General features: G+C 44.2%; 1 protein-coding gene across 4 annotated transcripts in view; it reads right to left on the bottom strand.

Moving 5' to 3' along the window:
* Positions 1–306: 306 nt before the first annotated feature.
* The window catches only part of LOC110167936 (transcription factor COE3-like), a 168983-nt gene continuing 154114 nt past the window's right edge, over positions 307–15175 (bottom strand). Inside the window, exons 14-18 of one of the 4 annotated variants that reach the window (XM_055160114.1) lie at positions 10392–10619; positions 10198–10213; positions 7953–7975; positions 2606–2734; positions 307–338 (exon numbers count right to left, since the gene is read on the bottom strand). In XM_055160114.1, the coding sequence (XP_055016089.1) occupies positions 307–338; positions 2606–2734; positions 7953–7975; positions 10198–10213; positions 10392–10619 (428 nt within the window). Of the gene's footprint in view, positions 339–2605; positions 2743–6506; positions 6530–7952; positions 7976–10197; positions 10214–10391; positions 10620–15175 lie in introns of all 4 variants that reach the window. The other 3 variants (XM_055160117.1, XM_055160115.1, XM_055160116.1) reach the window with 3 other exon arrangements.

Here is a 15175-nt window from a genome sequence, read left to right as displayed (position 1 = left end):
CGGGGTTTTAAGTCGTGTGTTTACATCTGAGGCACTAGAACTAAACCAGGACTAAACTAGAACTAAACCAGGACTAAAACAGGTCCGGGTGCAGGCAGGTACCGACGGCCTCAGTGGCACCTCCTCTTTCTTCTAACTCACAGTGGTTCAAAGCTCCCAGAATGCATTGCAGTGGCCACGGCCCCTGACTTGAGCGGGCTTTTGGTCGGTCCTGGTGCATTGTGGGAAAGAGCAGATGCATTGTGGGTGGGTGTGTGTTGCTTCAGAGTCTCGGGGGTTGGGGGGGTAGATTCCCGAAGCGTCTCCTCACATGGGGGGCACGATCAGACCGGCCATCGCTGCAAAACAAAACACAAGATGCAAATTTCATAAAAAAGAATCAAAATGAGCTAAAACACATGATTTCAGATGGAGGAAAAACTCTGTGGTTCAAAATCCGTGTATCATTCGATTTTCAATATAAAACCAAAAATAAGAAAATTAAAAAACAACAATTTTCTTCATTATTTGTCTCCAAAACCAAAATGAAAAAACAGATAACGATTTGTTTTTTTCAGTTTTCGGTTTTGTGTTTAAATGAAAAATGGAAAAAACGGATAATGTTTCCCGTTTACGTGACTTAAACTGAGATGCTGGACTGAACCAGGACTAAACCAGGTCTAAAACAGGACTAAAACAGGACTAAAACAGGACTGAACAGGTCTAAACAAGCTCTAAACCAGAACTGAACCAGGACTAAACCAGGTCTCAGTTCTGGTCCCAGTCTCAGTCCTGGTCTTCGTCCAGGTCTGGTCCCGATCTGGTCCCAGTCTGGTCCCGGTCTCAGTCCCGGTCGCAGTCCTGGTCTCAGTCCAGGTCTGGTCCCAGTCTGGTCCTGGTTCCCTTATCACCCGACAGTCTACGAGGGCGCACATCCGGGCCCGTTCCGATACTCCAGATTCAGTTCAGGTTTAGTCCTGGTTTAGGACTGAGACCAGGACTGGCCCAGGACCAGGACCAGGACTGAGACCGGGACTGAGACTAGGACTGAGACTAGGACTGAAACTGGTTTAGATCTGGTCTCAGTCCCAGTTTGGTCCTGGTCTCAGTCTCGGTCCAATCCCAGTCTCAGTCCCAGTCCCGGTCTTGTCCCGGTCTGGTCCCAGTCTCAGTCCTGATCTCGGTCCTGGTCTCAGTCCCGATGTCAGTCTTGGTCTGGTCCTGGTCTGGTCCCAGTCTCAGTCCCAGTCCCAGTCCTGGTTTAGACCTGGTTTAGTCCTGGTTCGGTCCAGCATCACAGTTTAAGTCACAGAAACGGGAAATGGCCGTTATCCGTTTTTTCCATTTTTCATTTAAACACAAAATCGAAAACTGAAAAAACGATTCATGATCTGTTTTTTCATTTTCATTTTGGAGACAAATAATGAAGAAAATAGTTGTTTTTTTCATTTTCTTATTTTTGGTTTTATATTGAAAAACGAATGAAGGAATGATACACAGATTGTCCACATACAGGGCTCCCACTTTCTCACTGAACAACATTTCAAAACTTTTCCATGACTTTTTCATGACCTAAAGTGAATTTTCCATGACTTTACGGCACCTACATGTATAGAACTGATCAGACTTTAGAACTAAATATGAAATGTTAACTCTTCCCACTCACCTTATGGTTTGGTTTTATAGTTTTTAACATTTAATACTTTATACTTTAATACTGTCAGTGCATTTATTGTCGTCTCTTTTAAACAAAAGGTGCAGACGTTTGGGAATAATCATAATAACCCAGGGGTCTCCAGGAGCCACCAATAACTCTCCACCCCCTTCAAAGTCGCTCGTCAAGGGATTTCTGAATTCTGTGTATTGTACTAAATAAGTAAAATTTGATCAGTTACTATTGCAAATATATAATTTTGATGTCCCACTGTGCACTGATAAATAGATAATAGTTTATGTTTTATATTCATCTAACTGTTCCCTGTCTAAGTCTCGCCACGGCTTTTATTTATACTCAGTTTTTTTGCGACGGCTAAAATGAGTCGTTCTCTGACATTTTTGTTTTGTAAAAGTAGCTCACTGAAGGAAAAAGGCTGGAGGTCCGAACGCTGTAGTTGCGTGAAAGAGATACTAAAATTCCATGACTTTTCCAAAACATTCATTGAGTTTATAAAATACCATGACTTTTCCATGACATTTTCAATTTCCATGATTTCCAGGATTTCCCTGACCGTGGGAACCCTGTACATAGTTCTACTGTAGATGTGAGACTTTGAGGATCTTAAATGAGCGTGAATGACTCTGGTGACATGTCGGTGTGTGATGGGAGTGTGACAGGAGTGACGTCATGCTGTGTGACACTGTCCTGTTTTCTGTTCTGTCACAAATGTTGAGAGGAAACTTTGCTCTGGAGTGAAACACGTGTGTCAAAGCAGAGAGCAGTCGTGTTGTTTTCATGCAGTTATGGATCAACTTTGAGACCAGGAGAAACAGGAAGCACAGAGTCCAGACCCTGAGGTTTGGGCCGACGGACGACGGACAGAGCAGATCAATGTGGGCACCAATGTGAGCATGGGACATGGAGCGTGGGACGGTCCGGTGGGACGGGGACATGGGGGCGTGTGCTCACCCTGCAGGCTGCTGCCATTGGTGGAGGTGCAGTTTGGGGGCGGGGAGTTCTGAGGCCTCACGACGGGGGCGAAGGCGCTCTTCTGTTTGACTGTGGAGTACACAGGACATGAGCATGAGCCTGCCGGATCTGTAACACTGAGCGGGCAGACAGAGGCGACGGGACCGCCTGCCTGATCTGTATCAGAGGGGACGGACAGGACCAAACACCTGTCCACAGCTCGAGTCAGGAGCTCTGCTTCTCTAAAATGATCAGTGAAACACGTCTGACACAGATCAGGCAGCCCAGATCCGGGAGTGACAGCGGTGGATGGAGTCATGCAGGAAACAGGAGAATGACACATGAAGATGTGAGTGATGCCAACTTTATCAACACAGGAACTACAGGCCTGGAGGCTCAGAGCAGCGAGTTTATGAATCCTACTATGACCACGCCAAAGTTCACCAAACTCTGCTTCTGATTGGCTGAGCTTCAAACGTCATCGACCAGCAGCAGCGACAGTTTGAAACTTCAGTCTTGGAAACTGGAAAGATTCTGTTTAGTGATGTACATTTGCCCACATTACATTATTTATTTTCATACCTAAAAAAACTATTTGTCGCCCACTAATTGGCTTCCTACTGTAGGTCAGGTCTGGCCTAACTAAAACACGCTTCAGTGTGTCATGTGATTTCCATCACGTGACTTTGACTTCACACATGTAAGAGAGAAATATTAATATGATCGTTCATGTTGTAACTGATGAACAGTGTAACTACACAGTTAAAGACATGAGCCTGTTACTATTTAGTTCCATCTTCCGCTGATGCAGATCACGTGTTTCGGTCGAGCCATGAAGCTCGACCAATCAGAAGCAGAGTTGGAGGAACTTTGGTGTGGCCATAGTAGGATTCATAAAATCATCAGAGGAGCAGGTCTAAGCCCACGCAGTCTGAGCACTGTAACACATCTACAGTATACGACACAGTGACGTGTTGAGGTGAGTTGGCAGCACGGATCGGGCCCTGGCTCTGATCATGAGGACCATGCAATGAGAAGAACCAAAGCTCTCAGTCCAAAGTTGATCCATAACTCCAGAACTTCAGCACAACTGCACCAGACTCCACAGACACAAACATGCACAAGAGACCGAAGAGAAACCAGCACAAACACAAACTACAAACTCCATAAACTCCACAAACTCCACACCGAGAGGGAGACGAGTCTGTCCTGATTCAGTCCTCAGTATGCATGCTCCCAGTCCAGATTTAGACCTGGTTTAGACCTGGTTTAGACCTGGTTTAGACCGGGTTTAGACCTGGTTTAGACCGGGTTTCAGGGTCTTTTGATGGTTAAAGTCACTCTAGATCAGCCTAAGAACAGGATCTTAAACAAACGTAAACAAAGACTAGATCCAAAATAAATCACAAATGAACTTAACAGGTCTAATGACTAAGTGACTAATAAATAGGAAGTGTTCATGGAGGCGATTCCAGCTCCATCGCCTCTGGCTCCAATTCACTTTAAATTGAAATAATGTCGTCTCTCTCTCTGAACCTGCAGCTGTGAACCTCGTCATGTTGGTCTTGAAATGTTCGTATGAACCCACTACATGATCTTGATGTTTTTATTTCCAACTCACTCAGATGAGGAACCACAAAGTAGACCAGGACTGAACCAGGACTATACCAGGACTGAACTAGGATTAAACCAGGACAAAACCAGGAATGAACATGGACTAAACCAGGACTGAAGAAGGACTGAACCAGGACTAAACCAGCACTGGACCAGGGCTAAACCAGGACTAAATCAGGACTACACCAGAACTAAACCAGGAGTAAACCAGGCCTAAAGCAGGACTAAACCAGGATTTAAACAGGACTGAACCAGCACTCAACCACAACTAAATCAGGACTAAACCAGGTCTGAACCAGGACTAAACTAGGACTCAAAATCCCTAAAATATGACTAATGAACATAATTTTTATTTAATATTTTTTTCCCCCTTAAATAAATTCCTTTTCCCAATATGTAACTTGCTTCCAATTTGTTCCTAAAACTGAAGTCTCAGACTAAACCAGGTCTAAACCAGGTCTAAACCAGGTTTGAACCAGGACTGAACCAGGTCTAAACCACAACTAAACCAGGATTAATCCGGGATTAAACCAGGATTAAACAAGGACTAACCCAGGTCTGAACCAGGACTAAACTAGGACGCAAAATCCCTAAAATATGACCAATGAACATGATTTTTATTTAACTATTTTTTCCTTAAATAAATTAATTTTCTGGCTCCAAATTCGTTCCTAAAACTGCAGCCTTAGACTAAACCAGGTCTAAACCGGGTCTAAACCAGGACTAAACCAGGACTTCTCGGTTGTGGATTTCCTCCGGGGGCAGGAGCGAGTTGGAAGTGGTTTTCCGTCGGTGGCAGGAGTTCTGGATCGCTGCTCCTTTTGGCTCTGAGCTCAGATTTATTTTTGATTTGAAATGGACCCAACCCAAAGTGTAAGAATCCCACAAGGACGAGGAGCGGGAACGTGAGGATGTGAGGATTCAGAGCAAGGAAACGAGAAGAGGAGGAGGAAGGAAGAGGAGGAGGAGGGGAAGGAAGAGGGGAGATGGGGACGAGAAGGAGAGGAAAGGAGGAAGGGACGAGGAGAGAAGGAGACGAGGAGAGGAAGGAAGAGGAGGAGAGAAGGAGACGAGGAGAGGAAGGAAGAGGAGGAGGAGGGGAAGGAAGAGGGGAGATGGAGACGAGAAAGAGGAGAGGAGAAAGAAAGGAGAGGAGAGAAGGAGACGAGAGAAGGAAGGAGAGAGGAGAGAGAGGAACGAGGAAGAGGAAGAAGAGGAGGAGGAGAGAGGAGGAGACGAGGAGAGGAAGGGAAGAGGAGGAGGAGAGAAGGAGAAGGAGAGGAAGGAAAGAGGAGAAGAGAAGGAGAGAGGAGAGGAAGGAAGAGGAGGAAAGAAGGAGAAGGAGAGGAAGGAAGAAGAGGAGGAGAGAGGAGAGAGGAGAGGAAGGAGAGGAAGAGAGAAGGAGACGAGGAGAGGAAGGAAGAGGAAGAGAGAAGGAGACAAGGAGAGGAAGGAAGAGGAGGAGAGAAGGAGACGAGGAGAGGAAGGAAGAGGAGGAGAGAAGGAGACGAGGAGAGGAAGGAAGAGGAGGAGAGAAGGAGACAAGGAGAGGAAGGAAGAGGAGGAAGGAAGGAGATGAGGAGAGAGAGGAAGAGGAGGAGAGAAGGAGACGAGGAGAGGAAGGAAGAGGATGAGATGAGAGGAGGAGATAAGGAGAAAAGGAGAGGAGGAAGGAACGAGAAGAGAAGAAGATGAGAAGAGGAGAGAAGGAGACGAGGACAGGAAGGAAGAGGAGAAGGAGAGGAGACGAGGAGAGAAGGAAGGGAGGAGACGAGAGGAGGAGAGAGGGAGACGAGAGGAAGGAGAGGAGGAAGGGAGGAGATGAGAGAAGGAGAGAAGTAGATGATGAGAGGAGAAGAGAAAGAGACGAGGGGAGGAGGAGAGAAGGAAGGAGATGAGGAGAGAAGGAAGGGAGGAGACGAGAGGAAGAGAGAAGGAGACGAGGAGAGGAAGGAAGGAGATGAGAAGAGGAGGAAGGAAGGACGTGTGGAGAGGAGGGGAGACGAGGAAAGGAGGGGTGAGGAGGAGAGAAGGAAGGGAGGAGACGAGAGGAGGAGAGAAGAAGACAAGGAGAGGAGGAAGGAAGAGAGAAGGGAGGAAGGAGAGGAGAGAGGAGAGAAGGAAGAGGAGGAGAGAGGAGACGAGGAGAGGAAGGAAGGGGGAGGAGAGAAGGAGACGAGGAAAAGAAGGAAGGATGAAGGAAGGAAGGAAGGAAGGAAGGAGACGAGGGGAGGAGGAAGGGAGGTGATAAGGGGAAGGAGGAGAGAAGATTAGGACTGGAGGACACAAGAGGAGGAACGAGGTAGAACACTAGGACTGAACTGGGACTAAACCAGGACTAAACCAGGACTGAGTCAGGACTAAACCAGGACTAAACCAGAACTAAACCAGGACTAAACCAAGACTAAACCAAGACTAAACCAGGTCTTATTTAAAACCATCTAAATCAAGACTATATCAGAACTAAACCAGGACTAAACCAGGTCTGATCCAGGTCTGAACCAGAACAAAACCTGGTCTTATTTAAAACAATCTAAACCAGGACTAAACCAAGACTAAACCAGAACTAAACCAGGACTAAACCAGGACTAAAACCAGACTAAACCAGGACTAACCAGACTAAACTAAACAAGACTAAACCAGAACTAAACCAGGACTAAACCAGAACTAAACCAGAACTAAACCAAAGAACTAAACCAGGACTAAACCAGAACTAAACCAAGACTAAACCAGAACTAAACCAGGACTAAACCAAGACTAAACCAGGACTAAACCAGAACTAAACCAGGACTAAACCAAGACTAAACCAGGACTAAACCAGGACTAAACCAGGACTAAACTAGGTCAGATCCAGGTCTGAACCAGAACTAAACCAGGTCCTATTTAAAACTATCTAAATCAGGACTAAACCAGAACCAAAGCAAGACTAAACCAGGCCACAACCAGAACTAAACAAGAACTTGACCAGGACTTAACCAGACCTAAACCAGGTCTGAACCAGGTAAAAAAAAATATTATTTAAAATAATCTAAACCAAGACTAAACCAAGACTAAACCAGAACTAAACCAGGACTAAAATAGGACTAATGAACATGAAGGAGACGAGGTGAGGAGAAAAATTGATGGAGATTGAAAAATGCCGACGATGACCCCAGAAAAAAAATAAAAAAAGTTTAGTCCAGTCTGTAAATTCTGGGTCAAAGGTTTGAATATAACTACAGTTTGAACCTGTTCTAGGTCTAAACCAGGACTAAACCAGGACTAAACCAGGACTAAACAAGGATTAGAACAGGACTAAATCAGGTGAGATTTTATTTTTTACATTCTACACCAGGAATTAACCAGGACTAAACCAGGTCTGAACCAGGATAAATCAGGTCTTATTTAATACAGTCTAAACCAGGTCTGAACCAGAACTCAACCAGGACTCAACCCAGACTCGACCAAGACTAAACCAGGCATAAACCAGGACTAAAGCAGATCTTATTTAAAACAGTCTAAACCGAGACCAAACCAAGACTAAACCAGGTCTGAACCAGAAAAAAAAAAGTCTAAAATAATCTAAACAAGGACTAAACCAGGACTAAACCAGAACTAAACCAAGAATAAAAAGAGAACTAAACCAGGACTAAACCAGACTAAACCAGGACTAAACTAAGACTAAACAGAACTAAACCAGACTAAACCAGAACTAAACCAGACTAAACCAGACTAAACCAGAACTAAACCAGACTAAACCAGAAGACTAAACCAGAACTAAACCAAGACTAAACCAGACCTAAACCAGAACTAAACCAGACTAAACCAGACTAAACCAGACTAAACCAGAAAACTAAACCAAGACTAAACCAGAAAACTAAACCAAGACTAAACCAGAACTAAACCAGGACTAAACCAGAGACTAAACCAGAACTAAACCAAGACTAAACCAGAACTAAACCAGACTAAACCAAGACTAAACCAGAACTAAAGACTAAACCAGACTAAACCAGAACTAAACCAGGACTAAACCAAGACTAAACCAGAACTAAACCAGACTAAACCAGAACTAAACCAGGACTAAACCAGAACTAAACCAGAACTAAACCAGAGACTAAACCAGACTAAACCAGAACTAAACCAGGACTAAACCAAGACTAAACCAGAAACTAAACCAGAACTAAACCAAGACTAAACCAGAAAACTAAACAGAGACTAAACCAAGACTAAACCAGAACTAAACCAGGACTAAACCAAGACTAAACCAGAACTAAACCAGACTAAACCAGAACTAAACCAGGACTAAACCAAGACTAAACCAGAACTAAACCAGACTAAACCAGACTAAACCAGAACTAACGAAGAACTTGAAGAGGACTAAACCAAGACTAAAACAGGTCTGATCCAGGTCTGAACCAGAACTAAACCAGGACTAAACCAGGATTAAAACTAGACTAATCCAGGTCTGAACCAGGTCCGGACCAGGTCTACAACACAGACGGTATCGGACTCATTTCTTATTTCTTCTAAAAATCATAAATTCCTCTGTAAATCCGTATTATTCTCCTAAATTCCCCTCCATCCCGGCGGTTCCAGGTGAGTTGTTGTTCTTCTCGCTCTGAATTCGTGCGGCGCTGGTGCTAATCCGCGCTCGCCGACTCCGCCGCGTTTGTGTCGAGTCCAGGGAGTAGCCCGCTCCCCGTGCCAGCTCCGGTCCGGTCTGAGCCGCGCCAAATGAGTCTCCGAGCGCGAGGAAAACTCTTTTAAAAAAAAACACCCAAACTCCCGCTTTTAAACCTCGGCCAAAACAAGGCTTCCCCCCGGAGGAGCGGAGGGGAATTACGGGCGCTAACGAACACACCTGAGTCTGACAGAGCTGCGGGCGATAGACGGGCCCGAGCCAGAGACTAGACCGAGCCCACAGCACCGCGGATGGAAACGAGGAGGTAATGGGAACGTCAGGACTAAACCAGGACTAAAACAGGACTAAAACAGGACTAAAACAGGACTAAACCAGGACTAAAACAGGAAAACAGGACTAAAACCAGGACTAAACAAGGACTAAAACGGGACTAAACGGGACTAAAACAGGACTGAAATGGGACTAAAACAGGACTAAAACAGGACTGAAACAGGACTGAAACAGGGCTAAACCAGGACTAAATCAAGACTAAAACGGGACTGAAACGGGACTAAACCAGGACTGAAACGGGACTAAAACAGGACTAAACAGGACTAAACAGGACTAAAACAGGACTAAAACGGGACTAAAACAGGACTAAACCAGGACTAAAACAGGACTGAAACGGGACTAAACCAGGACTAAACGGGACTAAACCAGGACTGAAACGGGACTAAACCGGGACTGAAACGGGACTAAAACAGGACTAAACCAGGACTAAAACAGGACTGAAACGGGACTAAACCAGGACTGAAACGGGACTAAAACAGGACTAAACCAGGACTAAACAGGACTAAACAGGACTAAAACAGGACTAAACTGGACTAAACCAGGACTAAACAGGACTAAACCAGGACTAAAACAGGACTAAACCAGGACTAAACCAGGACTAAAGCAGGACTAAAGCAGGACTAAACCAGGACTAAACCAGGTCTAAAATAGGACTAAAACCGGGCCAAAACAGGACTAAAGCAGAACTGAACCAGGACTGAACCAGGACTAAAACAGGACTAAAGCAGGACTAAACCAGGACTAAACCAGAACTGAACCAGGACTCAACCGCGACTCAACCGGGACTAAATCAGGACTAAATCAAGACTAAACCAGGACTGAACCAGGACCACTAAACCAGGACTAAACCAGGTCTAAACCAGAATTAAACTGGGACTAAACCAAGATTAAGACAGAACTAAACCAGGACTAAACCAGTTCTACTAAAGTGGCACATATTCAGATTTATCCTAAAATCTTGAGCTGAATCGAGCTCCATCTCCGGTTTAAGTCTCAACTCATCGACAGAAATAATCCCGAGTCTGACCAAAACTGACTGAGGCCTGAAGTTTAAGCTGCTCTTCGTACTCGCCGCGACTCCGAGAAGGACAGAGCAACGAAGCAACGAAACCACGGAAAATGGAAGAAGCCCTAAAAGTCATAAGTGCAGTAGTTCTTCTCTGAGCTGAGCTGAACCTTCATGTCGCAGATGGAGATGGAGATGCAGATGTGATGCCGGACTCTCGCTGAAGGTGGCGTACGCGGGCGCATGTGGGCGGGACTTACTGGCGTAGGCGGAGTTTCCTGTGGCTCCGTTGAGGAAGGAGGGCGAGGCGGGCACGGGCAGGTTGGTCATGCCTGATCCGTATCCGTTCATGGAGGAAGTGATGGTGTTGTAGTTGGACTGCTGGGGGGTGGAGCTGGGGGCGTATCCGCGCGGAGACACGGAGCTGGAAGTGCGGGAATATCCTGGGACAAAAACAAAACAACATGACATGACACAAGACCTTAGACTGGAGATACACTGTCGTGGATAAAACAGTCGGCACCCCTCTGGCAATGAAAGAAAAATCAACAACCATCACTGAAATAACTTGAAACTGATAAAAGCAATAATAAAATATAGCCGCAAGCAGCAATGATCAGCCCTCGCGCGCGCCTACACCTCGTCCCGCAAACCCTGTGCCTCGCAAAACACTGCACCGCGCACTCACCCTAATAATCGTAACCTTAAACCTAACTCTAGTCATAATCCTCACCACAGCCCCAACCCTAGCCCTAACTCTTAACATAACCCTGATTTTTTACATAATTTTTTCATGTATTTATTAAAACAAACAGGAGTGGTTGAAATATAAATTTTTTTAATCCTTTTGCCAAGATGCATCTGGCTACAAAATTTATTTTTTCTACACAAACTTTGTGTAAGGACGTCCCATTGGCAAGGGCAGATTTTGTGCTTGTTGCCATGGCGAACACCATGTCAGTGGGGTGTGGGCATCATTGAGTTTTTTAATTGAGACCATGTCACAAATGTGTATACCAAATTTTATGTATCTATGACAAATAAAACATTATTGTTCAAATTATCTAGGGGGCGCTACTGCACGCATTTTTGTATTTTCTTACAAGAATCTGTTCAGGGTCTGGGTGTGAACCCACAATTAAAATTTGAGTGAAATCAGCCAACGTTTGTGCCAAAATCTGTCCATTTTACCAATGGAATAACATGGAGAGTTTATGTCATTGCTATGGCAACGGCTTAAAAAATATGGCATGGGTCACTGACTTTTTGGATCAGGATGATCAAAATAGGTCTGAACCAGGTCCAAAACAGCTCTAAAACAGGTCCAAAACAGGCCTAAAACAGGTCCAAACCAGGTCTAAAACAGGTCTAAAATAGGTACAAAACAGGTCTGAACCAGGTCTAAACCAGGTCTAAACCAGGTCTAAACAGGTCTAAAACAGGTCTAAACCATGTATGAACCAGGTCTAAAGCAGGTCTAAACCAGGTCTAAACCAGGTCTAAACCAGGTCTAAAGCAGGTCTAAACCAGGTCTAAACCAGGTCTAAAACAGGTCTAAACCAGGTCCAAACCAGGTCTAAAACAGGTCTAAACCAGGTCTGAACGAGGTCTAAACCAGGTCTAAAACAGGTCTCAACCAGGTCTAAACCAAAGCTGAACCAGGTCCAAAACAGGTCTAATCTAGGTCTAAACCAGGTCCAAAACAGGTCTAAAACAGGTCTAAAACAGGTCTGAACCAGGTCTAAACCAGGTCTGAACCAGTTCTAAAATAAGTCTGAACCAGTTCTAAAACAGGTCTAAAATAGGTACAAAACAGGTCTAAACCAGGTCTAAAACCGGTCTGAACTAGGTCTAAAACAAGTCTAAACCAGGTCTAAACAAGGTCTAAAGTAGGTCTGAAACAGGTCTAAACCAGGTCTAAACCAGATCTAAACCAAGTCTAAACCATATCTAAACAGGTCTGAACAAGTCTGAACCAGGTCTAAACCAGGTCCAAAACAAGTCTGAACCAGGTCTGAACCAGGTCTGAACCAGGTCTGAACCAGGTCTGAACCAGGTCTGAACCTTAAGAGCGCTGCGTCCTAATTAAATTCCGTCATAGTTAATTTCCTCCATAAATCGTTAGGCTGTAGCTGGGGATGTGTTTAATAAAGCTACAATAATGATTTTAATGAGCGAGACTTTTAATAAACCATGAGAGACGAGCCGAGCAGCGGGAGCCACCGGGGCCGGTAAACAAAACAGCACCGGAGCCAACGGAGGAGCAGTGAACGCACCACGAAACTAAACTCATGAACATGTGAAGTAAAAAAAAAAAAAAAAACACAACGCAAACTTCAACTGCGAACGAAAGACTGTTGGGCAAGTTACTTCAAAACTGTCATGTGTTGTTTATTTATGACGTGTTACTGTTATATTTTAAATAATTATACATTATAATTTGAATGTGTTTAAAATGTAAAATATTGCACGACTGTTACAGCAACAACAACTCTCAACAAAATAACTGTGAAGATGCTGAACTTTTGGACCGTGTATGGACTGAACCAGGACTGAACCAGGACTGAACCAGGACTGAACCAGGACTAAACCAGGACTGAACCAGATCTAAACCAGGATTGAACCAGGACTAAACCAGGACTGAACCAGGACTAAACCAGGACTGAACCAGGACTGAACCAGGACTAAACCAGGACTGAACCAGGACTAAACCAGGACTGAACCAGGACTAAACCAGAACTGAACCAGGACTAAACCAGGACTGAACCAGGACTAAACCAGGACTGAACCAAGACTAAACCAGGACTAAACCAGGTCTAAACCAGAACTGAACCAGGACTAAACTAGGACTAAACCAGATCTGAACCAGGACTAAACCAGGACTTAACTAAGACTAAACCAGAGCTGAACCAGGACTAAACCAGGACTTAACTAAGACTAAACCAGAGCTGAACCAGGACTAAACCAGGACTGAACCAGGACTAAACAGGACTAAACCAGGACTGAACCAGGACTAAACCAGGACTGAACCAGGTCTAAACCAGAACTGAACCAGGACTAAACCAGGACTAAACCAGGACTAAACCAGGACTGAACCAGGACTGAACCAGGACTAAACCAGGACTGAACCAGGTCTGAACCAGGACTAAACCAGGACTGAACCAGGACTAAACCAGGACTAAACCAGGTCTAAACCAGAACTGAACCAGGACTAAACTAGGACTAAACCAGATCTGAACCAGGACTAAACCAGGACTTAACTAAGACTAAACCAGAGCTGAACCAGGACTAAACCAGGATTGAACCAGGACTACACAAGGACTGAACAAGGACTAAACTACAACTAAACCAGGTCTAAACCAGGACTAAACTAGGACTAAATCAGAGCTGAACCAGGACTGAACCAGGACTAAACCAGGACTAAACCAGGACTGAAACCAGGACTGAACCAGGACTAAACCAGGACTAAACAAGGTCTAAACCAGGACTAAACCAGGACTAAACTAGAACTGAACCAAGACTAAACTAGGACTGAACCAGGACTAAACCAGGACTAAACAAGGTCTAAACCAGGTCTAAACCAGGACTAAACTAGAACTGAACCAAGACTAAACTAGGACTAAACCAGGTCTAAACCAGGACTAAACTAAGACTAAACCAGAGCTGAACCAGGACTGAAGCAGGTCTAAACCAGAACTAATTACATTAATTTGTTACTTTTATAACCTTTACTCCCAACACTGCGAATGACAGACTGTTACACTTTCATTTTCTCACATTTCTACTTAATTTGGTGGGATAATACCTGCCGTGAATATAAATGATAAATTATTATAAAATAATTCAGTCCAAAAGTTCGCCACAATAGACCTTTTTCACAACGGTTGGAAGCGCTTTAGGTTTCTGGACTTTCCGGTTCATGGTTTTTTCCGTTTTGGCAAAATATCTGTGTAAATGTGTCGTTTTCTCCACCAGCTTCATAAATCTGCCCCATCACCAAATCTCCAACCAACAAGGTCCACAGAGAATTTATCCACAACTATCACCGCAAGAAAGACGAAAACTTACAGGTGAACAACGACTAAACAACGGCAATGTTTCTTTCCAAAATTAGGCCCTAAGTTCCCACATTTCCTTTATCATCACATCAGATTTTATCCCCATTTCTCCCAATTTGGTCGTCAATTACACCCGATATATTCTCCAGCAGCAGATCCTAGGTTGAAATTACTCTGTATCAGCCCTTTAAATGCGGTATTAAAAAAAAGAAATCTTACTAACATTATGGTCCAAGAGATGTCTCCCATTGGAACTGCACAAATCTGTCTGTGCTAATATCGACGTCATGAAATCGATTTTTAATTTTTATTGTAGAATCAGTCTGAGTGAACAAGTTTCTTGAACTGTTTTATTCATGACCATAATGTTAGTTTTGCTCAGTAGTTCACTAATGCGTCGTCGTCGTTCGCCTTTAAGTTTTCGTCTTTCTTACCTTGATACTTGTGGATAAATTCTTCATGTTAGAATGTTTATCCTTTGTCGTCGACCTTGTTGGTTGAAGATTTGGTGATGGGGCAGATTTATGAAGCTGCTGGAGAAAACGCCACACATTTACACAAAAAAAGTTTGCCACAGAAAACCATTAACCGGAAGTTCCACAAACCTAAAGCGAGGCACTTCAGGCTGTTGTGAAAAAGGTCTATTAGGTGATGTTTTTGGTCGAAACTATGAAATTTTTTATTCATTTTGGTCTTTCGTCCACATGGAGCTGACGTTTTGTCTGGGTGAAAACTGTGTCTTTGAAAATGGGCTCCAGAGTGGAGAAATCTGAAAACACGTTGCGTTGTCGTGTGGACAAGAAGACTGCAGCTTTTGGAAAACGATGACGTCACAACCCTGTCATCGCCACATGAGTGGAAGAGAACCCCGCGCAGGAAGGACTTTATGACTGTGACTGTGTGTACTTGAACATATTGAATTAAAAAAATAAAAAAAAAAA

Source organism: Boleophthalmus pectinirostris, unplaced genomic scaffold (assembly GCF_026225935.1).
Source record: "Boleophthalmus pectinirostris isolate CB_2022bp ecotype Guang Dong unplaced genomic scaffold, ASM2622593v1 HiC_scaffold_3, whole genome shotgun sequence".
NCBI classification, from domain to species: domain Eukaryota; kingdom Metazoa; phylum Chordata; class Actinopteri; order Gobiiformes; family Gobiidae; genus Boleophthalmus; species Boleophthalmus pectinirostris.
Note: the sequence above shows the minus strand (reverse complement) of the source record. Positions and strands in the feature narration are given on the sequence as shown.